At 41.9% G+C, this 25,479-nt stretch overlaps 1 protein-coding gene and 1 non-coding gene across 2 annotated transcripts; one reads left to right on the top strand and one right to left on the bottom strand.

The window, feature by feature from the left end:
• LOC126474369 (UDP-glycosyltransferase UGT5-like) lies at positions 1-25,202 on the top strand. Its single transcript, XM_050101836.1, has 4 exons — positions 1-123; positions 10,293-10,515; positions 10,608-10,827; positions 24,926-25,202. Exons 1-4 carry the CDS (start codon positions 16-18, stop codon positions 25,200-25,202), a joined length of 828 nt encoding a protein of 275 aa, XP_049957793.1. The 5' UTR covers positions 1-15.
• Trnar-gcg (transfer RNA arginine (anticodon GCG)) lies at positions 8,379-8,453 on the bottom strand. Its single transcript has one exon. It is a non-coding gene; the product is annotated as a tRNA-Arg (tRNA).
• Positions 25,203-25,479: the final 277 nt, after the last annotated feature.

Below are 25,479 nucleotides of genomic sequence, written 5' to 3'. Positions count from 1 at the left end.
TACAATTTCAGCCTCATGTTGGTCAACAATCACTTCAGCGTGAGCTACCCTGTGCCGAACACGCCAAATATCGTCGAATTAACTGGAATCCACATCCAGAAGGAGAGGAAGCCGCTGCCAAAGGTATTTACAAATGTAATACAAAAAATGTGAGATGCTGCTCGTCGGAGTCAGGTGTTGACGTTAGAAATGGCTGAGAGCCGTAAAATAATGTGGTAAAGAAACGTTGACGGCTTACTGGGAAAATATTACATATTTATTTAGTTCTCGCAACTCACTTCTGTGTTATAAAATGTATGTTATTTCAATTTCCATATAACAGTAGCAAAGTCATCCGCATATCTTCTAATGCCTTTACTTAGGTCTCAAAAAGGAAGAAAACGGCGTGAGACCGTAGAAGACCTAACAGTTTCATTCTTTTTTGCAACTCGGGAAAGGCGTTGCTTCAAATCTAACATCCATAAGCACATTCTGCACAACAAATGTCCAGACATATACCCAGTAAACGCTTTGATAATGTCATCCATTTCTTTCTACGGCTTTCCATCTCTTCATGTTTGCACACTTTCGAACTGCTACGTTCTTGAAAAACTATATACTTAGAAAGCAAGTGCCTCAAGAGATATTAAATTGAGGGCAACCGGATCTGTATAAGAAAACGGCAGATCTGTGGACCACTGATGATATATTTAAATCGTTTCATTACAAACAGTCATTAGCGGTCATGAAAGGCGAGATATGCTTTTCGAATGGTCGTACGCAAGGTATGATCTGAAACACTTATGAAAGAGCAAGGTTCATTTTTTGTAATAATTTTTTCCTACATGATGATCCAACATGAAAGAGTATTTTAAATGACAGTAACTGTAAGTGAAAACGTACGTCACTTCTGTCCAGAAAGTATAAACACAGAATAAATGTACGACTCATGCACATATCGTGATGTTGTTCTACGTTTTTTACTTTTGAAGTTTCTTCTATAGGTATAGCGCTAAAGCAATAAATTGTATTGCAGAACTAGGTTTCATCTTATTTTCTTCTTTCAGTAGCACCAGGACAAAATGATGAGCCAAAATATAGACACACCAATTCATGGACTTACACTCCTGGAAATTGAAATATGAACACCGTGAATTCATTGTCCCAGGAAGGGGAAACTTTATTGACACATTCCTGGGGTCAGATACATCACATGATCACACTGACAGAACCACAGGCACATAGACACAGGCAACAGAGCATGCACAATGTCGGCACTAGTACAGTGTATATCCACCTTTCGCAGCAATGCAGGCTGCTATTCTCCCATGGAGACGATCGTAGAGATGCTGGATGTAGTCCTGTGGAACGGCTTGCCATGCCATTTCCACCTGGCGCCTCAGTTGGACCAGCGTTCGTGCTGGACGTGCAGACCGCGTGAGACGACGCTTCATCCAGTCCCAAACATGCTCAATGGGGGACAGATCCGGAGATCTTGCTGGCCAGGGTAGTTGACTTACACCTTCTAGAGCACGTTGGGTGGCACGGGATACATGCGGACGTGCATTGTCCTGTTGGAACAGCAAGTTCCCGTGCCGGTCTAGGAATGGTAGAACGATGGGTTCGATGACGGTTTGGATGTACCGTGCACTATTCAGTGTCCCCTCGACGATCACCAGTGGTGTACGGCCAGTGTAGGAGATCGCTCCCCACACCATGATGCCGGGTGTTGGCCCTGTGTGCCTCGGTCGTATGCAGTCCTGGTTGTGGCGCTCACCTGCACGGCGCCAAACACGCATACGACCATCATTGGCACCAAGGCAGAAGCGACTCTCATCGCTGAAGACGACACGTCTCCATTCGTCCCTCCATTCACGCCTGTCGCGACACCACTGGAGGCGGGCTGCACGATGTTGGGGCGTGAGCGGAAGACGGCCTAACGGTGTGCGGGACCGTAGCCCAGCTTCATGGAGACGGTTGCGAATGGTCCTCGCCGATACCCCAGGAGCAACAGTGTCCCTAATTTGCTGGGAAGTGGTGGTGCGGTCCCCTACGGCACTGCGTAGGATCCTACGGTCTTGGCGTGCATCCGTGCGTCGCTGCGGTCCGGTCCCAGGTCGACGGGCACGTGCACCTTCCGCCGACCACTGGCGACAACATCGATGTACTGTGGAGACCTCACGCCCCACGTGTTGAGCAATTCGGCGGTACGTCCACCCGGCCTCCCGCATGCCCACTATACGCCCTCGCTCAAAGTCCGTCAACTGCACATACGGCTCACGTCCACGCTGTCGCGGCATGCTACCAGTGTTAAAGACTGCGATGGAGCTCCGTATGACACGGCAAACTGGCTGACACTGACGGCGGCGGTGCACAAATGCTGCGCAGCTAGCGCCATTCGACGGCCAACACCGCGGTTCCTGGTGTGTCCGCTGTGCCGTGCGTGTGATCATTGCTTGTACAGCCCTCTCGCAGTGTCCGGAGCAAGTATGGTGGGTCTGACACACCGGTGTCAATGTGTTCTTTTTTCCATTTCCAGGAGTGTATTTACACATGAGAAAGAATTAACAACGTATAAAGATTGCAGATGAAGATGCTACAGAGCAAAGATAATCATCACTGACACGAGGAACCAGACGTATAATGACAGGAATTGTACTGCAATTTGTGTATTGTGACACAGATAAAGAAATGAACCAGTACATGTGAATTCGACGAATGTTAGCTTAAAATAAGAAGTGCAGGATAATGAAGAATAAAAGTTATGTATTAATGTGCAGTGTGTCAATAATATTTACAAAGTAAAAATGAAGTTACTAAATATGTAAAGGTTAATACGTCTCTTATGGTATTAAATTAATTGCTAGATAGTATTTATCACATAGAGCACTGGGTCTGTGAATAATGAATTAGATGTAAATATTTTATAGGTGACAATACAAGCTCAGTAGTACAGGTCAGTAGTAATATGAATTCAACGTTAGCATGGGTGCAAACATCACAAAAAAGGGTAGGTAGGGAATTATTGGCAAATACCACTATTTCCTGAAACTTCCTGGCAGATTAAATCTGTGTGCCGGACCGAGACTCGAACTCGGGACCTTTGCCTTTCGCGGGCAAGTGCTCTACCAACTGAGCTACCCATGCACGACTCACGCCCGGTACTCACAGCTTTACTTCTGCCAGTATCTCGCCTCCTACCTTCCAAACTTTACAGAAGCTCTCCTGCGAACCTTGCAGAACTAGCACTCCTGAAAGAAAGGATATGGCGGAGACATGGCTTAGCCACAGCCTGGGGGATGTTTCTAGTATGAAAATTTTCATTCTAGACCACTATTTCCTACTGCAAAACCATTATCGTTACTTTGAATTATCTCTAAGTTCTCTTCGATATTTCTCAAAGTCAATATTAGAACACAAAGCAAACTTAGTTTGGCCAAAGTTCAAAAATATTCTCTCCAAATCTGCTCTCAGAGATCCTACTTGTATATTCTGTATGGAAGTTGAGAGGACTCACATTTGTTCTTCTGTACTGCAGGTTCCTTGTGGGGAGACGTTATGGTTTTTGATAAAGCTTACACTTGCTGTAAAACTTATTTTTGTAGGAAACTTCTAAAATGTTTGGCAGGTTTGTGATAAAGTTTCCATAGCAAGGACTTGGCTACATCATTTGTGGTAGATTTATCAAGCTCTTTTGGTGACACAGGAATTGACAAGTGGAAAGTGAAGCTGGGTGGCGAGTTATTTCTTGAATTTGCTTTGATGTAATGTTTGCCAGTATAAGAGGTATTAAAACGTTCGGTTCATGCTATAGCTTTAACAATAATAATATCCCTTAGTTAACGTATTTTATAAACTGGGACTTAAGTCACTCCATTGAACATTCTATTTTGTCCATGTTATGTATTTTCTTAAATAATTATTTGTATTTGCAACAAATTTTTGTGCCCATAACTTCTTTGTCTAATCACTGCAGATGTCTTTCATAAATTTCTTACAATTAACGTCAGCCATAATTACAATTATATTAAATTAATTACACATTTTCACTGTTACTGTACTTGTAATTGTCACTAGCAGATGACAGGTTAGCGAAATGTAAGGAAGTGTAGTTTAATTCAATGAGAGAACCTTTATAGCTTTTTTAAATCTATTCAAATAAAATATTTAATACCGTTCCTTGTTTGGACACTGGAAAAAAATGAAATGTTAGTTTAAGGGGGAGGGGGGACAAAGGAAAAGAAAGGGAAGCAACTAATGATATCAGCTGCAACAGAACTTTATGAAGAATCTGCCTCGACGAGTCAAAAATATGTGCCAGACCGTGACTCGAACCTGGGATCCCCTGCACACTGAGCAGTAGCGTTAACCACAGCGCAATCCGGGAACAGTGTTTACTGCAAATGCACGAACCACCTCGCCAAGCTCCCCAGCTCAGTCACAATCCCGAGTGCCACCTGTGTAACAGTCCCCATCCACGTCCTCTATACTCGCTAATTTTTAGATTCCCGCTGGTGGTCGAATGATATTGTCAATCAACATTGAAGGTTGTGGATTAATTTCCCATCGAGGCGAATCAGTTGTATGAATGCATGGTGTCTGTTCTTTCGAACATGTCCGAAAGTGCAGAATCCGCAGCTGTGATACATATTATGCAACTCGAAAGTGGAGGGGGAGAAAGCAAAGGAAAGGGAAGGAACTGATGATATCAGCTGCATCGGGACTTTATGCGGAATCGGGGGCGACGAGTGAAACTGTGGTCTGGACCAGGATCTTCGGCTCATTAGGCAGATGCTTTAACCACACTATCGAGACACAGTGTCTGTCACAAATGCACGGAGTATCTCGGCACACTTTCCAGCTGATGGTTACCTGTCCGCCGTCCCCATCCATGTCATCCGTGCTTGCTAATTTTAGGATTCCCACTGGAGGTCGAACGATACTGTGCACCTGCACTGCAAGTTGTGGATTCACTGAACATCGAGGTGACACTATTATGTGAATGTCTGTTCTTTTGGACATAACTTAAACAACAGACACCACGCGGAATCTGTAGCTATGATACAAATTATGTGTACTGAAAGAGAAGGTGGAAGAAAAAAAGGAAAAGAAGGAACTGATGATATCATTAGTATCGAGATTTAATGCTGAATCGGCAGAAATGAGTGAAAATTGTGCCGAATGGGGAGCCAAACCAGGCATCTCCAGCTTACTAGACGTCCACACAGTCCTTATTGGAAATGTATGAACTATCTCTTCATGCTGCCCAGGTGACGCCCACTCCTACCGAGAGCCACATATCCACAGTTCTCCATCGTCGCTTTCTTAGATTCTCACTGGAGATCGAATGATATTGTGCTTCCACACTGAAGGTTGTCGATTGACTGACCATCAAAACGATTCAGTTATATGAATTCGTGGTGTCTGTACTTTTGGACATGTCTGAATGAATAGACACCTTGGAGAATCTGCAGGTGTAATACATATTAACTGAACTAATAGCTACAGGTTTCATGCGGTGTCTGTTCTTTCGACATGTCAGAAAGAAAACACATTATGCATTCATATAACTGATTTGCCGCGGTCGCCAATGAAACCACAATCTTCAGTGCGGACGCACAATATTGTTCGACATCCAGTGGGAATCTAAAAATTACTGACTGTGTAGAACATGGATGGCGACTGTGGACAGGTGGCACACAATGGGTGTGGAAGTTAATCAGGCAGCATACATTTACCATGAACACTGTGTCAGTGTGGAGCAGTGGTTAACGCAACGCCCTAGTAAGTCAGGGATCCCAAGTTTGTGTTCTGACCCAGCACAAATTTTCATTCGTCGTCACCTATTCTGCATAAAGTCCTGATGCAGCTGAATCGTCAGCTCCACCCTTTTCCTTTTCTTCAAAGTAGGCCTGTGCTTTGATAGTGCCACGCAAAACAACAAGGTGTGTAAGCCCCCTCGATGAAAAACATGACCACACCATAACACCACTGCCTCCAAATTTTACTGTTGTCGGTACACACACTGGCAGGTGAAGTTCACCGGGCATTCGCCATACCCACACCCTGCCATCGGATCATCACAATGTGTACCGTGATTCGTCACTCCACACGATGTTTTTCCATTGTTCAGTCGTCCAATGTTTACGCTCCTCACACCAAGAGAGGCGTCGTTTGGCATTTACCAGCGTGATGTGTGGCTTATGAGCAGCCGCTCGACCATGAAATCCAAGTTTTCTCACCTCCCGCCTAACTGTCATAGTAGTTGCAGTGGATCTTGATGCAGTTTGGAATTCCTGTGTGATGGTCTGAATAGATGTCTGCCTATTACACATTACGACCCTCTTCAACTGTCGGCAGTACACTTTTGTGCTGTACGTGTCCCTTCACGTTTCCATTCCTCTATCACTTCAGAAACAGTGGACCTAGGGAGGTTTAGGAGTGTGGAAGTTTCGCGTACAGACGTATCACACAACTGACACCCAATCATCTGACCACGTTCGAAGTCCGTGAGTTCCGCGGATCGAACCATTCTGCTGTCTCACGATGTCTAATGACTACTGAGGTCGCTGATAGGTAGTACCTGGCAGTTGGTGACAGTACAATGCACCTTATATGAAAAACGTATGTTTTCGGGAGTGTCCCGATACTTTTGATCACTTAGTGTATCTTGCTCAGACATTCATGCCTAGATTACGTTGTGTGAGGCTTCACTATTTGTGTCGTGATAATAGTTATCAATTTTTTATTAAATTACATTTAGAAAAGACAAAGATTTCCTGCATGCTGTGATATGTTTAGATGTTCACCCACCGTTTTGACAAGCCTAGTCACCATCGTATGATGTGGGAAGAATTGTTTCGTGAAAATGTTCTTTGATCTGAATCGGAGCCATATAACGAGCAGTGATGTATCCCACATCTGCATATATACTCCTTGAGGCACTGTACAGCACATGGCAGAGGCCACGTATTCACGTATTGCCAATAGTATCGATTTTTTATTCCATTCATGTACTGAGCGATGAAAAAATGATTGTCTCCATGTCTCTATAAGTGTCCCAATCTTACTTAACTTAGTCTCATGATCTCTGCATCAATTGTATGACGTTGACAGCCTAATAGTCGCATATTCTTCTTTGGAAAGAGATTATTTTACATTTGTCCAACGTGAGAAATATGACGTCTTTATTTCCGGCGTTTCCTATTTAAGTTACCCTAGCATTTCTGTTTCTCTTTCATATGAGCTGTACCGATCTGATACTATCGTATCAGAACGTCTCTGAATTCGTTTCGTGCCTGTTGCCATGCCTGCTTTATAAGAAATCCAAACATTGGAACAACGTTCTAAAATTGGTCGCTTCTTGCGTCCTACACATAATTTACTAACCCTTCAAGCAAATCTAAATCTTTCACTCACTTTCTTTAATACGGATTTTACTTGAGTCTCTCAATTGATATCACTTGTTAGTATTACCCCTAAAGACTTATAACTATGAGATGTGCTCCAGATGTTTGTCACTAGTCTTGTAAGCAGATACTGTCGGTTCCTCCTCTTTGTTGTACGCGTTATATCACGTTTATCAGCGTTTCGAGAGAGCTGCCATACTGTCCATCGAGTGAAAGTTTTGACGTCATTCTGATATTTCTTGCAGTTGTACAATGACTAAATAATGCTCTACATAACAACTCCGTCAAGTAAAAAATCTTGTAATGTTCCTGATCCTGTCCGCTTAATCGTTTATACATATTTAGCCGTGGTTAACCATCAGTGAAGATCATCGTTCACACCGGTTGGTTATAATTAAAGTGAAGTTACTCACGGAGGCCCAGTGTAGGCCGTAATAATCGTATGGCAGCGAAACTGGGTAGGTATGCCAATGCGTTAACGTGGAACCGATTAACGCTGTAAAACAAATTAGTTTCAGTTGTGGCCATCAGATGATAGTACGACATCCACGCTGCCATTAGGCAGTCATAGCATAAGTGAATGGTATGGCTATCGAGAAGAGAGGCCATGAGCTATTAGTGGAACTGTTTTATGTGAACGGCAGCTATTACATCGCTGCATTGATATTCGCCGACTGAAAGGTCTGAATAGAGGCCCGATGCCATTCAATGGTTTAAAGAAGGTGATAGAAACATTCGAAAATACGGGGAAGCTTGGTGTGGTATCTGGGAGAGGAAGACGTCCTATCCCGGTGGAAGTTATTTACCAGGTTGCTGTTTCTGTAACTGACCATGCTACACGTCCCGGGTAGTGTTACTGCTCGTGCAGTGTCACGAGAGTTGTCCATCCAATGGACAACAGTACAGAATGTTTTTCAGTCTCTAGAATGAAATTTTCACTCTACAGCGGAGTGTGCGCTGATATGAAACTACCTGGAAGATTAAAACTGTGTGCTGGGCCGAGACTCGAACTCGGGACTTTTGCCTTTCGCAGGCAAGTGCTCTACCAACTGAGCTACCCAAGCACGACTCACACCCCGCCCTCACAACTTTTAATTCAGCCAGTACCTCGTCTCCTACCTTCCAAACTTCACAGAAGCTCTCCTGCGAACCTTGCAGAACTAGCACTCCTGCAAGAAAGGATATTGCGGAGACATGACTTAGCCACAGCCTGGGGGATGTTTCTAGAATGAAATTTTCACTCTACAGCGGAGTGTGCGCTGATATGAAACTTCCTGGCAGATTAAAACAGTGTGCTGGACCGAGACTCGAACTCGGGATCTTTGCCTTTCGCGGGCAGTGCTCTAGCAACTGAGCTACCCAAGCACGACTCACGCTGCGTCCTCACAGCTTTAAATCCACCAGTACCTCGTCTCCTACCTTCCAAACTTCACAGAAGCTCTCCTGCTTTTCAGTCTATTTTACACTGATACCCATACAAGATCCAGATGGTGCAGTAGATGATACCTCAAGATCCGCAACAACGTTCTGAATTTGCTCTTCAGTTTCTGTCATGGATCGAAGTTGATGACGTGTGGTCAGGCAATATTCTGTGGAGTGAAGAGGCACATTTCACTGTACAGGACAGTACTAACACACAAAATTGGCGAATTTGGTTTGCTGTTGAACGTCGTGTTGGTCACGAAGAGCCACTTCATTTGCCGTATGTGATTGTGTGGTGTGGATTTACAAAGAGGTTTATTCTAGGCCCGTTCTTCTTTGAAGAGAATACACACGTAGGGCCAGCCAGGTGTACCGTGACATCTGCACGGTATGTCGCTCGTCCAGTGGAACATCTGCTTAATGCAGCCTTCCACAAACGTGGTTTTTCCAGAGGATTCCCAGATGGAGGGCCTGGAAGATCACCTGGTGTCAATACCTGTGACTTTTCGCTCTGGGATATCCAAAAGAACCCATTTGCCAGGGACGCCTTCGATCTCTACTTGATCTGAAAAGCAGTTCACAGGAGCGACACGTCACTCAGATTCCGCCGTAACTGCTGCGAGCAGCTATTGTTACGCTTTTTACGGGTACAGCTTCTCGTTAACATCTCTCAGCAAACTGTGTAAACAGCAGTTAATAATAAAATCAACATTATGCCACTCACTCTTGTCTGACCTTTCCTGTCCACGTCCCTTTGTTAACCCATTACATTTCTATGCATGTTTCTTCCGTTCACAGCGCCTGATTTCCCCTGGTTGACAAAATTGGAAATTATGTTTTCAATAGTAAATCGGTTACGCATTAACGCGTTAGACTATCTACAAAGTTTCGCTGCAGTTCGATAATTACAGCCCAGCTGGACCTCTGTGAGCAGCTGGACTTTAATTATAACCTCCCGGTACTTTGTTACTGCAGCAACAACATTCTTAGACCTGACCGCTGGGTGTCAACTGCCTATATTTGCCATGATTTGGATGAAACAGAACACTCCTTCTTCAATGCGCAATTCGCTAATGTGTGACTAGAGCCTCCCGCCGGGTAGACTGTTCGCTGGGTGCAAGTCTTTCGATTTGACGCCACTTCTGCGACTTGCGCGTCGATAGGGATGAAATGACGATGATGAGGACAATACAACACGCAGTCCCTGTGCGGAGAAAATCTCCGATCCAGCCGGGAAGCGAACCCGGGCCCTTAGGATTGACATTCTGTGACGCTGACCACTCAGCTACTGGGGGCGGACAATTCGCTAGTAGAAACACATCACTGAAGATTGGACGCTGTATTAGCGGCGTCATACACCGTTGGATTTCTTGAAATGTACAACAATATTTTTCTGGAGACTTTTGGCATCATATAGGATAGCTTTATGGCTTTTGAAATGTTAAATGTTAGTGTCACATGTGAAGCGCATCTGTGTATCAGGACGTGAGGGACTTTCTGGACGGTGCCAGGGACGGCGTGGTTTACTTCAGCCTGGGCTCCAACGTGCAGAGCAGTGCCATGCCTCCAGAGACAGTCCGCGCCTTCCTGGACGCTTTCGCTGGAATCCCGCAGCGTGTGCTCTGGAAATGGGAAGCAGATCGATTGCCCGGTCAGCCCGGCAACGTGATGACCGCCAAGTGGCTGCCGCAGCAGGACGTGCTGGGTGAGTGTGCGGACGCCCTCCACTGTAACGGCCTGCGAGGTTGCCGAGCGTAGAGACTACTGTGGATAAGTGACGTCATTGTACTGTTGCAGCTCATCCGAACGTACGTCTCTTCATCACTCAGGGAGGACTACAGAGTTGGAACGAGGCAGCTTATTTCTCTGTGCCCGTCATTGGGATTCCTTTCCTAGGAGACCAGATTTACAATATTGAAAAGATGGTCAGTTTAGGCGTTGGACGAAGGCTGGATTTAAAAGACATCACTAAGGACAGTGTTCTGGAAGCGGTGCAGACAGTTCTGGAAGACAAGAGGTGAGGAAATTTGTTTTTTAGTTCTCCAGTAGTTCGTAGCACAAGGATGTTGATCTCCCTTCCAGCTCCACGTATTTAGTAATAGTAGTATAGTGTCCTGATTACTTGAACACTTGAAAATATGGTTCATATTTGTAATGGCAAGATTCTTCAGACGTGCTGCCTATTTCAGAAGTCGGGAACCCGCATCACATTAGCTATGTTCACAAACTTCGTGCAGATTTATGTTGAAATAACCATCCTTCAAATTACAAGGGTTTTCTTATATTACACATATTGAAATGAGCGTCACCCTACGGCATTTCCGACCTTACAAAACATTCTCATATAATACGATAAACATTAATCAGCTGATGACTTACTATCATCATGTACATTTGTTAAAATAAAAAAAATAAGATAACTAAGTAGATACTTCCGCATACATATGTCTTGTGTATCAAATCGGAGTTTATAAGTTTATTTTTCCTGCTCGTTTGAGTGGTGCTATTGACTTTTACGCCACACTTACGTAGTTTACAATACTACCGTCTCAATTGGAGATTTGTTTCTGTGGGAAATAATAGTGTTTAAAAAACTTCCTGACCGATTAAATCTGTGTGCCGAACCGAGCCTCGAACTCGGAACCCTTGTTTGAGCGAGCAAGTGCTCTATCAACTGCGCTAACGAAGCACGACTCACGACCTATCCTCACAGTTCTACTTCCGCCAGTACCTCCTCTCTTTCATTCTGCAAATAATGTTTAATTTAGCACAGAAATAGCTTACGTATCTAAACACAAATACTCTTAAGAGAGGGATAAGGGTATAGGATATTGCATATTCATGTCAAAATACATTTAAGTTTGAAATACTTTCATTTCTGATTAATTTGACTGAGTCCTTTATCCAAGCATCAACGTTCTCGATACGTTTACGGTATGGTCTTCCTGCATCAGACTGTATTCATTGTGTAGTTCCGCTACTGTTCGACGTCTTGTTGATGTTTGTAGCACCTTTTGTTTACCAGTAGTGTTGTCAAAGTGTTTTTGTAATCACTGCATATAAAATTAAAATTAAAAACGTTTGCGCAGCACCATGCTATGTTGCACTGAACTTGTGGCGTCCAGACGCACAGTGATAGCTTTTTTGTTATGTATGTCCATTGTACTCGGAAAATTTTTCTGTATAATACTTGAGAGCAATATTTTGTCGCTAGACGAAGATATGGTGACAGTGGGCCATACGCTTGCCGTCGGCGTGGTCATCAGCACCCGTCCTGTAACTACCAGGCCGTTAGCTTCAATTTGTAACAGTGTATTAGTAAGACCTTTCGTTTGTGATTCCAGTTGAATGTGTTTGAAGTATTGTCCTCATCACATCACACAGCTCCCAAACCACATAAAGTTCTATATGAATCCTCGTTTAGCCGCGTATTCATATGCCAAAACGACGTTTTTGAGCTGTGTTATTAACAAAGTTATCGTGACGTATTTGTCACGTTACTAAGAAAAGCATTAGTTAGCTTCAGTTGCAAGTGCTTCAGAGACCGGTCATTGTGACATGTGACGGATTTAGCAGTATCTAATGAAAAAACGATACTTCTAGTGCCGTATCGAAAGTGTCTAATAGTAATCTTAATCTGAATTTTTCTTAACTCTCTCCGTATTCTCTCTCTGTATGGGCGTATAGACGATATAAAAACTGAAATTGTGCATCGTATCAGACAGTTCTATAAGTTTCTGCAATTGTTACAAAAATATTCCTTGAACGAAAAATCGCACCTTTGGACGTTAAATGTTTCAATTTTATTTTATAGCTGCGTAGTCATACTAGATAACTACTTAGGTGTATTTTGCTTGCTGATCTTGATCATATTTTCGACCACATAAATACTGTGCATGTAACTATTTTGTGTAAACAAAACTATAAGAATGCAAGTAATATATTTTGCTTTTGGCAGTAGGATGTTAGCTTGCAAGAGGAAACAAATGTCTGTAATGCCTACAAAAGTTTTGTTTTAGGGCGTTGCAGTATAGGAGTGTGTAGATCACAATAAAATGTGTAATGTAGTGAGGAAGCGAAGGACACGAGAACCACTATAACATAGAACAACTTGATAACCTACAGTATTCGTCTCTTTACTTTCTAGTCTTTTGTTGAACGGGCTACAGCTAGAGTAGTGCTGTATCGTACCATTATAGGATAACTACGTAGAACTAAAACGTTACAATTTTAGAGTTTCGTATCTCAGTTAGTAAAAATGGAACCCTCACAGGATCACTCTTTTGTCAGTCTGTCTGTCCGGCTGTTAAAAACACTTTTCCTCAGCAACAGGCAGACAAACCAAGCTGAAATATATCACACATGAAAGTCTACGGTCCCTTGTCGGTGTAACAATGTGAAGCTTCTAAGTCAGTGCAATCAAAGGATACCGCCATGTCTGTCACATATTTTGATACTCGCAAACTCACCCATCGAAACCTGCAGAGTACTGTCGTCTACGTACAGTCACTAAATTTTGCAGGAAGCAGAGTTTCACACTAAAACAAAAGGAAAACATCTGAAAAATGTTAATTTATAATTATATCACAGTAAAAAATAATTTTTTGTCATTTGTTATCAGACTGTCTGTCCGTCAGTCCATCTATTAACTCTCATTTCTCTCAGGAACGGGGAGACGTATGAACTCGAAATTTGTGACATATGCTAAGGTCTATGGTCACTTGACTTCTAAGTTAGTTTACCAAACCGATATGACCATTTATATCACATGTATTGATATAAAGTCACTCATTAAGACCTACATTTACTTCCCTGTGACCTAGAATCACGAAATTTACTAAGAAGCAAAGTTTCACGGTGCAATCAAACGAATAAACCGAAAATTGTGAATTTGTGACAATATCACACAAAAAATATTCCTTTGTCATATGTTATCCGAATTCAAACTTAAAATTGAAACATTCTGGGAACACTTGGAATCCTCGCGACCGATGTCTTGCCAGTATCAATGTCGATAGTAGGCAAATATCGTCAAGATTCTCGATTCCCAGGCTGAATTAAGTTTGTACGGAACCCTCAGTGGGTGGACCCTACTCCAACCTCGCCTTTTTGTCATGTATGTAAACACATTTCATGATATGAAGTGAAATATATATGAGCAAACACAGTGAAAAGCACTCATGAATGTTACTTTATGTACCTGTATACATAACGTAACTAACATTGTTTCTTTCAAATCATATAAAAGTAGGTTTTCCGAAATTTTAGAGATAGTAATTCAAATTTGCAGAATACTTTTCAACACAAAATACAACAACTTAAAAAAATTAATCAGAAACTCAAAAATAATGATCACCAAACACTGCTGCTTGTGATCATGACATGGGTCACTGGCACCCAATAAAACTTATAATTTTCGGTTCAAAATAACATTATTTCGTCTTACTATCAGTGTCTTCGATATAAATTCTAGGATACTCAGTGGAGATTCCCAAATTTTTTGAAGACACAGTTTGACTTTCTTCCATATAACGTAAGCTCAGCTGCACAGAAACTAACTTTTCGGTTGCTGCGGGAGAAGACCTGTTTCTAATTGTACTATGGATCCTCCGACGGGACGACCAACTGCGCTAGCTTGCAGCTGTGGAGGGTGGTACACTGAGAAGTTTGCATGTTAAAACGGATCAGTGGCTGACATATACACAATCCTTTCCACCAGGTACAACGTGAGCCAAACTCACCAGCTGATCGCACACTATCTAAGGAGAAGAAAGAATCTCAAGCTCTAAATTGAGGGCATTAGCTAGCATACGCCATCTTACATTTTCATACAATCGCACACAGAGCTGATGAACTTCAATGCAAACCTTTTATAGACATTAGTCACTTTATGCTATGGATCTAACAGATTTTCCGCTGCATGTATAGGCTGGCAAGTGGGTGTTGTTTTGTGTTTATAATTTCAGGTATCATACATAGCTAGTCATTTGGAGATAGCATTGACCAATTTTCTTTTATAAGGTCCATCTCTACTGCAATTTTTGTAAAGAGACGATGCATATCTGACAACAGGGCATTGTTAGACTGAATCTGAGTGGTGGCAGTAGAAGCTGGTCGCAGTAAGCGAGTCGCTTGATCAAGTTTCCCCCATGTCTCCTCTTTTGACACAGCACTTCTTACTGTGTTATCTAAACGAATTGAAGGGGAAACAATGGATCCTAAAGTAGCGTCTTTGTTCTATATCAAGCTCTCAAAACTTATTAAAGCTCCAGTATGTTGGTGGCGAAAGTTTCAAAGTTAGAGCCGAAATCCTGTACTTTTCTGTCTGCTTCGATTCCAGCAGAGCATGTGATACATGACTGAATCTGAATGCTTTGATTATTGTTTGATTGGCAGGTACAAACATTATGTCTATGATGAGGAGACTGATGCTATTAGCAGAACATCCTACACATGTTATACGCATGTACTGTTCTTCCACTATTCTGTAGTCACCCTGTATATTTCTCTCATTGTCGGTGATCATTGCTATGGACTTTTCGTCCCGTATGTCTTGAATTACTGTCCTAAGGCCTGTGATGCTATGTTGTACTCTTTCTCCGCACTCAACAGAGCGAGTACTGCTGAAAAAAGTCGTTTCATGTGTCGTGGCAATGAAATTAATCACTTGGTGTCAGGGACATCTATTCATACATCATTATTTAAAACGATAGCATTTGATCGCTTAATCTTATCTGCGACAACAGCATGAACACTTTGATATTAAGCGGTACCAATGTTGTACTCATACATTGACGATTAGGTGGCTCGTAGGCAGGATCAATTAAATGAAAAGCTTTCATCCAGCATTGCATCTCTAGCATTGATAAGGAGGATCCAAAATCATAAACAGCTCTAGGGACGACTTCATCTCTCTCAGAAATGGTTGTAGGAGTGCGCCGTGAAACTGATGATGTGGTGTTTGAGAGACTAGACTCGTTATGAGGTGAGGTCGCAGATACGGACATGGTCGTTTCATTACGTGTTTCAGATGCTGTCCTCCAAGTTTTTTCTTATCTCTGTATAGGTTCCTGTGTCACACGTTTTATGGATTCTGGACAGAGCCTACACTTCTGAAGGTGATCTCACTGCGTTACGATATAGTGCTTCCTAAGAAGTTCACGTGGCTTCTGTCGTGTTTTCGATGGCCGCTGTATTATACAGTTTCCACACCTCCGAACGGTGGCGTATGCTGAAGAGTTCCGATGGATTCTCACGTTCCGTAAATTAAAAATCATCACCAATGGTTGTCGAACACTTCATCATCATTCTACCAACGGCCTTGTAGAAGCGAAGGGAGGAGCGGACAGGGTTTCAGCGCACTATCTTGCCCTTTGGATGGGAAACTGCCCCTAAAGGAGGAAGAATCAGCAATGATAATTGTATGAGTATGCAGAAGGCAATGGAAACTACTGCATTAAAGACACATAATATGTATCCACAGGACATACGGCCTGTAATTGAACTAGTATCACGATCGTGGCAAAAGATTCCGGCTAGTCACCCTTTGGGATATCCAGGAGGGGAATGCCAAGGGGAGGTGACCATGGGAAACAGATTAAGTAGCCAACGAAAGGATAACGGTCTACGAGTCTGGACGTGGAATATCACAAGCCTGAACGTGGTACAGAAGCTAGAAAATCTGTAAAGGGAAACACTAAGGTTCAATCTAGAAATAATGGAGTCAGTGAAGTGAAATGGAAAGAAAACAATAATTCCTTACCAGATGAGTTTAGGGTGACACCAACAAATGCAGAAAATCGTATCTCGGAAGCAAGATTCGTCATGACAAGGAAGGTAGGGCGGAGAGTGAGCTTGTTCTCTGCAGAGTCGACAGCAAACCAACACCGACAACAGTAGTTTAGGTATACATGCCGACGTCGGAAGCTGAAGCTGGAGAGATAGAGAGTATATGAGGATACTTAACGGGTAATTCACTACGTAAAAGGAGATGAATATCTAATAGTAATGAGTGACTGGAATTAGGTGTAGGGGAAGGAGTAGAAGAAAGATTTACAGGAGAATATGGGTTTGGTATTACAAATGAGAGAAATGATACACTAATAGAGTTCTGCAATAAATTTCAGTTAGTAACAGCGAACACTCTGTTCAAGAATCGCAAGAGGAAGAAGTATTCTTGAAGAAGGCCGGCAGATACGGGAAGATTTCACTTAGATTACATCATGGTCAGCAGAGATTTCGCAAGCAAATACTGTATTGTAAGGCGTTCCTAGGAGCAGATGTAGACTCAGATTACAATTTGGTAGTGATGAAGATTAGATTGAAGTTTAAGAGATTAGGCAGGGTGAATCAGTACGTAAAGAAGTGGGATATAGAAGTACTAGGGAATGAAGAGATACGCTTGAAATTCTCTGAGGCTGTAGATAATGCGGTAAGGAGTAGCTCAGTAGGATTTTCTGTTGAAGAAGAATAGAGATCTCTAAAAAATGCAATCAAAAGAGCGTTCAGATGTGTGTGAATTCCTAAAGGAACAAACTGCTCAGGTCATCGGTCCCAAGACTTGCACACTACTTTAAAGTAACTTAAACTAATTTATGCTAAGAACAACACACACACACACACACACATATGCCCGAGGGAGGACTCGAACCTCCGGCGGGAGGGGCTGCGCAGTCCGTGATATGGTACCTCTAACCGCGCCGACACAATCACAGAAGTTGGAAAGAGAAACATAGATACAACGGTGGCAACTGATAAGAAGCCCTGAGTAGCAGAAGAAATTCTTCACTTGATCGATGGAAGAAGGAAGTACAAAAATTTTCAGGGAAATTAAGGAATACAGTAACATAAGTCATTTAGCAATGAAATAAATAGAAATTGGAGGAAAGCTAAGTGAAATGGCTGCATCAAAGACATGAAGAAAGCGAATAAGAAATGATTGTCGCCAGGACGGACTCAGCGTATTGGAAAATCAAAACAACATTCGGTGAAATTAAAAGCAAGGGTGGTAAGATTAATAGTGAAATGGGAATTTCACTGTTAAATGCAAAAGGCAGAAGAGATAAGTGGGAGGCCTTTATCAGGGGGAAGAGTTACCTGATGACGTGATTGAAGAACAAACAGGAGTTAATATAGAAGAGATAGGGGATCCAGTGTTGGAATTTAAAAGAGCTTTGGAAGACTTAATATGAAATAAAGCGAAAGAGATAGATAACATTTCATGAGAATTTCTAAAACCACTGGGGGAAGTGGAAACAAAACGAGTATACACATTGGTGTGTAGAATGTATGAGCTTGGCTAAATACCATCAGACTTTCAGAAAAGCGTCATCCACACAGTTCCCAAGATAGTAAGAGCTGATAAGTGCGAGAACTATCACACAATCAATTTGACGGCTCATGAATCCAAGTTGTTGGTAAGAATAATATACAGAATGATGGAAAAGAAAACTGAGGATCAGTTACATGACGATCAGTTTGGTTCTAGGAAAGTTAAAGGCATGAGAGGCAGTTCTGACGTTACGGATGATAATGGAAGCAAGACTAAAGAAAAGTTAAGACACGATCATGGGATTTGTCGATGTGGAAAAATCGTTCGTCATTGTCAAATGGTGCAAGATGTTCGAAATTCTGTCAAAATTCAGGGTAAGCTGTAGGGAAAGATGGGCAATATACAAAATGTACAAGAGCCAAGAGGGAATAACAAGATTGGAAGACCAAGAACGCAGTGCTTGGATTGAAAAGGATGTAAGACAGGTCTGTAGTCTTTTCCCCTACTGTTCAACCTATACATCGAAAAATAAATAATGGAAATAAAAGAAGGATCAAGTGTCGAATTAAAATACAAGGTGTAAGGATATCAATGATATGATTCCCTGATGACATTGCTATCCTCAGCGAAAGTGAAGAAGAATTACAGGATCTGTTGAATGGAATGAATAGTCTAATGAGTGCAGATTCTGGACTGAGAGTAAATAAAAAAAAGACGAAAGTGAAAGTTTACCCCTCGTTTATTAAGCTGATTAATTTTCATGTGAGAAGTGTCTCCCTTTAATACAAGCGGACGCACTGCTCCATGGTTCCCATTTCTACCGCTATGTGTCTAATTCTTTCAATTAGGCCCGATAAATTGAGATGTGGGTAATCGAACCCGCTAGGAAAGATAGTATTCTCATTTAAAAATGAAGCAACGGATAACGCAACAACGGTGAATTGAGATGGAACAATACGTGCACATTAGGGACTGTAAGACTTTTTTTTTTTTTTTTTTTTGATACTATGATTTCAGTTAGTCGCATGAAGTGCATAATCCAAACAATGGATATGCCTGGATTGAAAATTCATAGAATATGATCATTATCTCAGTGGTATGGATGAAGGATACTAAATAACGCTGAGAGAGAATTTCAATTATCATTCTGATTTACTTCGATAATATTTAATAAAACTATTACTCTCTGTGACAAAACATACATGAAGTCTATTATATTTTAAGAAAACTACCACTCTCAGTGACAAAACCTTCATGAAGCACTCACTATCTCTTGCATCTCGTCGTACCGGAAACATAGACAACACTTCGTTGTCAATTACATCCACTAATGATTGAAATGGGTAAAAATGAATGTTACTGAATGGTGGCCTCTTAACACTATTTAGTTATTGTCACACCTATTTAACGCGCGGAGAAGGGAAGGATACCACCTTTCACACTCTCAAACATTACTTGTGTTACTTCACATGCAGTACCATGCGGATAAGTTCATGTTGAAACCGCATATTATGCAACCGCAATGCAACGTGAGCAAGCCAGCCCAGGCTTCATGACTCCATTATTCATACTATGATTAACGAAAGGCAAATCTAGTGACTACCGTTATGAATGCTGGCAACACGTGGCCAAGTTCGACAACAAAGAAACGAGTAAAATAAATCGTTGAATCATGGGAAATTTATATTGCTAGTATCTGGAACTAAACTATGCAACAAATGAAACATTAATGAACCTATGTGCTATTGACCTAAGAACAAGAACCGTTGGTTCATGCCCTCAATCACCTCGCGCCCAAGTCCGCTAGTTGAAAAACATTAATCTGAAAAATTTCTACAAATACAATATCGCTAAACGTTTCCCGGTATTAATTCACACCTGAACATGTTTCATAATCAATGTTACCCCAAAAGACCTACATTATGAATAACTTTTCTCACCATCCATTACGAGCGCCGCACCCCTGCGTCCGTCTCGTTCAATCGGCGGCCCTAGAGTGTCCTCACATGGCGCGTTGCAGGACCAACCGCCAATAGTTCAAAAAAACTGGTGGTGGGGGTAGGACCTCAGTGAGAACCTCACAAACTCTGCCTTGTTCATCCCCACTATCTTTGGAATCGCGAACTATTGCCGAATCTGCTCACGTTGTTATGTTGGTGCTAAACTACCCTACTACTACCATCTTTGACTAACCCAGATTATTATATATTCCATACATAATTACGTTTATCCGTCCACATACATCACGGGATGAAAGGATGAGAGAGGAGGTGTGATACTGTAGTGTAACGACGTCAGTTTTGTATAAACGATTTTTTTTTTTTTTTTTTGACATATGACCATGCGCAGACATCGTCACCAACGTCAGTTACAAAACACTTCAAAATTATTTAAACTCTTTTTAAAGTTGTCTCTGAATGGTTCTTGAACGAAACTGTAATTAAAACATCATCCTTTGAGTCGTATGCGCAGAATTACGTCACTCAGTCCAACTGGTTTGCGCAAACTTTTTTTCAATTTAGATGTCGTTTGTTTCTTCTCAGAAATTATATTAAAGCAAGTTATCTGCTTTAATAAATATTAAGACCACATCGAATAAACTTTTAAGACTCAAACTCGCGATGAATGTTGTCAAAAAGTAATAATCTCGTCAAATAAATCAGTAATCCTTCCTTAATATAATTCTTCATAAATAAATTCTCGGAACACGTATTTAAACTTTTGTAGTATACACTAGTTTATTATCTTCATATATACTACATATAGACGTGAACCTGAGCCTTGACAAGATAGGACTGAACATTTACAACATAATTAAACTTTCTATGACGTCATTGTTGTAGAAACATTACAAATTCTTATTTTTTCAGTTTTTAGAAGCACGATGCAACAACTCGGTTTCAGTATCTTCTGTTGCTCTTTGGCTGTCGACCCGCGACGTATAGTGGCCAGCAATTTTCTCTCTGGCCTCGGCAGTGAAGATTCTGTCTCCGTTCGTTGCGCCGCCCTCTCCGTACATGAAACATAAAAATAAATACAAAAGTTTAGATAATTCACAACCGTTACAAATATTACAAAATACATAAACAAAACACTAAATTAAACTTATATTCACCTGCAAACTGGGCTGACACTGGTGGATGGGTGACGCTTCAATTTCGCGTCCCACTACAATACCAACAGAAGAAAAAATATACACGGAAGCATTCTTGAATCCAGAGGTTAATTAACTAGGCGAAACATTGAAAGGACACTTTCGGCGTAAAATGAATTATTAAACATGTAGAAATTAATCAGTTAGTTAAATGAAGCGTAAACCTGTGACGTTTCAAAGGGAATGAGAAGTAGCAGAAATGAGAACAGCGAGACACATAATATCAGGTTTGGTGATCACGAAGTAGATGAAGTTAAGGAATTCTGCGACTTAGGCAACAAAGTAACCTTCGATAGACAGAGCAAGGAGGACATCAAAACATAGTAGCAGTGGCAAAAAGGGCGTTCCAGATCAAGAGAAGTACACAAGTATCAAACATAGGTCTTAAACTGAGAAAGAAATTTCTGAGAATGTACGTTTGGAGCACAGCATTCTATGGTACTGAAGCATGGACTATGGGAAAACGAGAACACAAGAGAATCGACCCATTTGAGTTCTGATGCTGCGTAAGTAAATTAGTTGGACTGATAAGGTAAGGAATCAGGAGGGTCTCCACAGAATCGGCGGGAAAAGGAATATGATGAAAAACACTGACAAGAAGAAGAGACAGAATAGTAAGAGTTCTCTTTTGGCAGACAGTGTAAGTTCCAGGGCATCAGAGGTTTTAAGTGCTACTCTGAGGTGAAGAGGTTAGCACAGGAGAGGAATTCGTGACTGGTTACATCAAATCAGTCAGAATACTGATGATTCAAGGAGAAAAAGAAGAAGATTATGCTGTCCTTTGTACATCATGAAGACAGAATTCATGGGACAGCGGTATGCAAGTACACAAATGGCGGTAGTATCTAGTACAGAAGGTATAAAGAGGCAGTATACTCGCGGAGCTGTCATTTGTACTCACGTGATTCACGTGATAATGTTCCCGACATGATTGTAACCGCACAACAGGAATTAACAGATTCTGAAAGCGAAATGTAGCTGTAGGAAGACGCATGCTATATTCCATATTGTAAATTATTAGAGAATTCAGTATTCTGTGATTCCCAGTGTCAAGAGTGTGCCGAATATACCAAAGACCAGGCATTACTTCTCACCAGGGACAGAACAGTGGCCGGCAACCTGCACTTAACGACCGAGAGTAGTTTGTGAGGAATTGTCAGTGCTAATAGACAATCATAACTGTTTGAGATAAACACAGAAATCAATTTGGGGCATCTGACAAACGTATGCGTTAGGACAGTGAAGTGAAATTTGGCGTTAATGGGCTATGGTACTAGACGACCAATAAGAGTGTCGGTGCTAACAGTACGGTCTCGCCTGCAGCGCCTCTCTTGGGCACGTGACGCTGTCGGGTGGGCCTAGAGGACTGGAAAACCATGACCTGGTATGACGAGTCCCGATTTCCTTTGGGAAGAGCTGATAGTAGGTTTGGAGTGTAGCGCGGACCCCACGAAGCCGTAGATCCAAGTTGTCAACAATGCACAGTGCAACTTGGTGGTGGCTCTGTAATGGTGCGGGCTGTGTTTACGTGGCATGGAATGGGACCTCTTATCAAAATGAACCGATTGTTGTGCGGAAATCGTTATGTTCGGCTACCTGGAGACCATTTGCAGCCATTCGTCGCCTTAATGTTCCCAATCAACGATGGAATTCTTATGGATGACAACACACCTTGTCACTAGGCCACAATTGTTTACGACTGGTTCGAAGGACATTCTAGACAGGTCGAGCGAATGACCCTGCCCCCCAGATCGTTCTCCATGAATCCCGTCGAACATTTATGGAACATAATCGAGAGGTCATTTCGTGTACTAAACCCTGCACTGGGATCACTTTCGCAATTAGGATCTACTACACAGCAGCATCGCTTAGTATTCCTGCAGAGGACTTGCAGCACCTTGCTGACCCTATTCCATGTGGAGCTGCCGCACCACGCGGGGAAAAGAAGGTCAGACACGAAATTAGGAGGTATCGTATGACTATTACCACCTCAGTGTATGCTCCCACTCAGTCTCTAGACTGATCACCACTTCCGATTTTTCAGGGGAATCTAAAAACTCACCGATCGAATACGTTAAGAGAGCGGTCGAAAGGAGGTAACGTCCGATATGCACGCAACACACATTTACTTACAGGTAGGTAGGACCTTAACTGCCCAAGCCTAGTATGAAAACTACCGTAGTTTATACTTACTTTTGATAATCTGCATTAGCCTACGGTAGTTTTATAACTTTAGATCCAGCCATTGCACTCATAAACTGTTACTACTAAATCTTAATACGTCACGTTCTTTAACTTCTTGGACTTCTGGTGAGCAACCGATGTGGAATCAGATTTTTAAGTCAACATGACAGCAGCAATATCCGCAATCTTTCAACCTCTGATATGTAGATTATATGATGAGCACTCAAGGGCAACAAGGGTAGGCTCCGGTTATGTCATTAGTGTTATTTCGCATCTTTCTATTCAAAAACCTGCTTATGACAAAGCAGTTTCATACAATTTTAATGATGAAAAATGTAGTTAATATTTTTGTCGATTTAGTTGCTCTAGAGAGGTAGAAGTGATGAATACTATCATCAATGTATTATGTACAAGTGCTGATTTTTATATTTGGTAACTTAATACGTACGCAAATCACGCACATCACGCAAATTTAATTCATCAGATTCTATGGGCTAAAGTGTCCATGTTACTTCATCACAGAACCAACCATAACATAATACATAATGGAACCAACCATAGCATAATATGGAGAGGGGCGATATGCAAATTCAGAAATCAGAGATGATGAATATGACAACAATAAATATATACAATAGTATACACAATGAATAACACTTGACAGTACTAAGTTGTAAGCTATTGTGAGGAATACGTATACAGAATAAATGGACTGACGCAGAACGAAGTCTTTCGATTTTGACTTGAAAATCTGTGTTGGGTTTGTATATCTTCAGTTCTCCAGGAAATATTTTAAATGTGGAACCTACAAAATAGTGGACACCATTATGTGCAATGGTTAAAGAAGTGTTATCCTAATAAAAATTGTTATTACCGATTAGTGTTCACTGAGTTTGTGGGACAGTTCTTTCTGACTGAGTCCGCGATTATTTACCACAAATGCGACAAGATTTGTATGCACCCAAAGGGCACTGATGAATTGTGCAATACAATAACAATGGCCTCCATGAATATCATGTAGTGCCACTCCACAGCATTCTGATTCTTTTTGTGAGTGTGCAGGTTACCCAAAAGTGTAATAAAGTGTAAGGGTGCTAAATAAACTGGCTTTTGTGTTTCAGTTTCTGCGGTATAGTTGATTATTCTTAAGGTAAATTTATCGCTAGTCAGTTCCTGCTCAGTATCCTGAAAGCGATACCGTCAAGAAACCCTCTCATGCAGATACCTGTCAAAAGCCCCCAAAATTTCTGGTATTTTGCGTTTTTGTTCTGTGTAAACTATTATATGCGCGAAATTTCACTGACCATTCGCTCCAAATGGTGTTTTGATGTCGTCATTGTGTTACTGACATAGGCAGACATTTTCAAAAAAGTCACACTCAGTTTTTATAAACATTCATTGATTCTATCTGATAAAATATTCTATACAGATCACTCTTAAAAAGTTCTGTTTGGCACAGCCACAGCTGTATGACTTGTCCAAATGCAATTCCCTTTCCATTTGCAGCTACCAGGAGAACATGAAGCGCTTCTCTGCCATCTACCGGGAGCACCAGAGCACGTCCCTGGAGAGGGCGGTGTGGTGGGTGGAGTACGTGATCCGCCACCAGGGGGCCCCCCACCTGCGCAGCGCAGCCCTCGACCTGCACTGGTGGCAGCTGCTGCTGCTCGACGTCATAGCCTTCATACTGGCTGTGGCGGCCACGGTGGCGTTTGTCCTCTACAAGCTGACTCGATGGCTGTTCACGTGGCTCACTCGACCCAGTAAACTAAAGAATCAATGAGACTTGCAGCGTGGCGTACCTCTGTCTCGACAGTCACTATTTTCTGTGCGTTTGTTTTGTACAAACTGGTATATTCCATGTAAGGGAGCGACTATCGAAATCGTGAAACCATTGATGATACTTCATCAGGACCTTTAAGAGTTCATAAATGACATCTTAATTACACACAGTTATAAACAGATTTGCTAAAAAACTAACTGGTTGTGTGCTGCTGTATGAAGTATATCGCTGTAGTTTTGAATGACTGAAACGTGTGTGCTGGCAGACATGTGAATCT

The sequence above is a fragment of the Schistocerca serialis genome, chromosome 4 (genome assembly GCF_023864345.2).
Source record: "Schistocerca serialis cubense isolate TAMUIC-IGC-003099 chromosome 4, iqSchSeri2.2, whole genome shotgun sequence".
Classification (NCBI taxonomy): domain Eukaryota; kingdom Metazoa; phylum Arthropoda; class Insecta; order Orthoptera; family Acrididae; genus Schistocerca; species Schistocerca serialis.
The sequence above is the reverse complement of the archived record's forward strand: the minus strand, read 5'-3'. Positions and strand labels throughout refer to the sequence as shown.

Excerpts from the sequence above, each read along its gene's own strand:
- LOC126474369 (XM_050101836.1), top strand. The coding sequence starts at position 16 with ATGTTGGTCAACAATCACTTCAGCGTGAGCTACCCTGTGCCGAACACG. Across the intron at positions 10,516-10,607 it reads GCCGCAGCAGGACGTGCTGG|CTCATCCGAACGTACGTCTC; the intron begins GTGAGTGTGCGG and ends GTACTGTTGCAG. Across the intron at positions 10,828-24,925 it reads ACAGTTCTGGAAGACAAGAG|CTACCAGGAGAACATGAAGC; the intron begins GTGAGGAAATTT and ends TTCCATTTGCAG.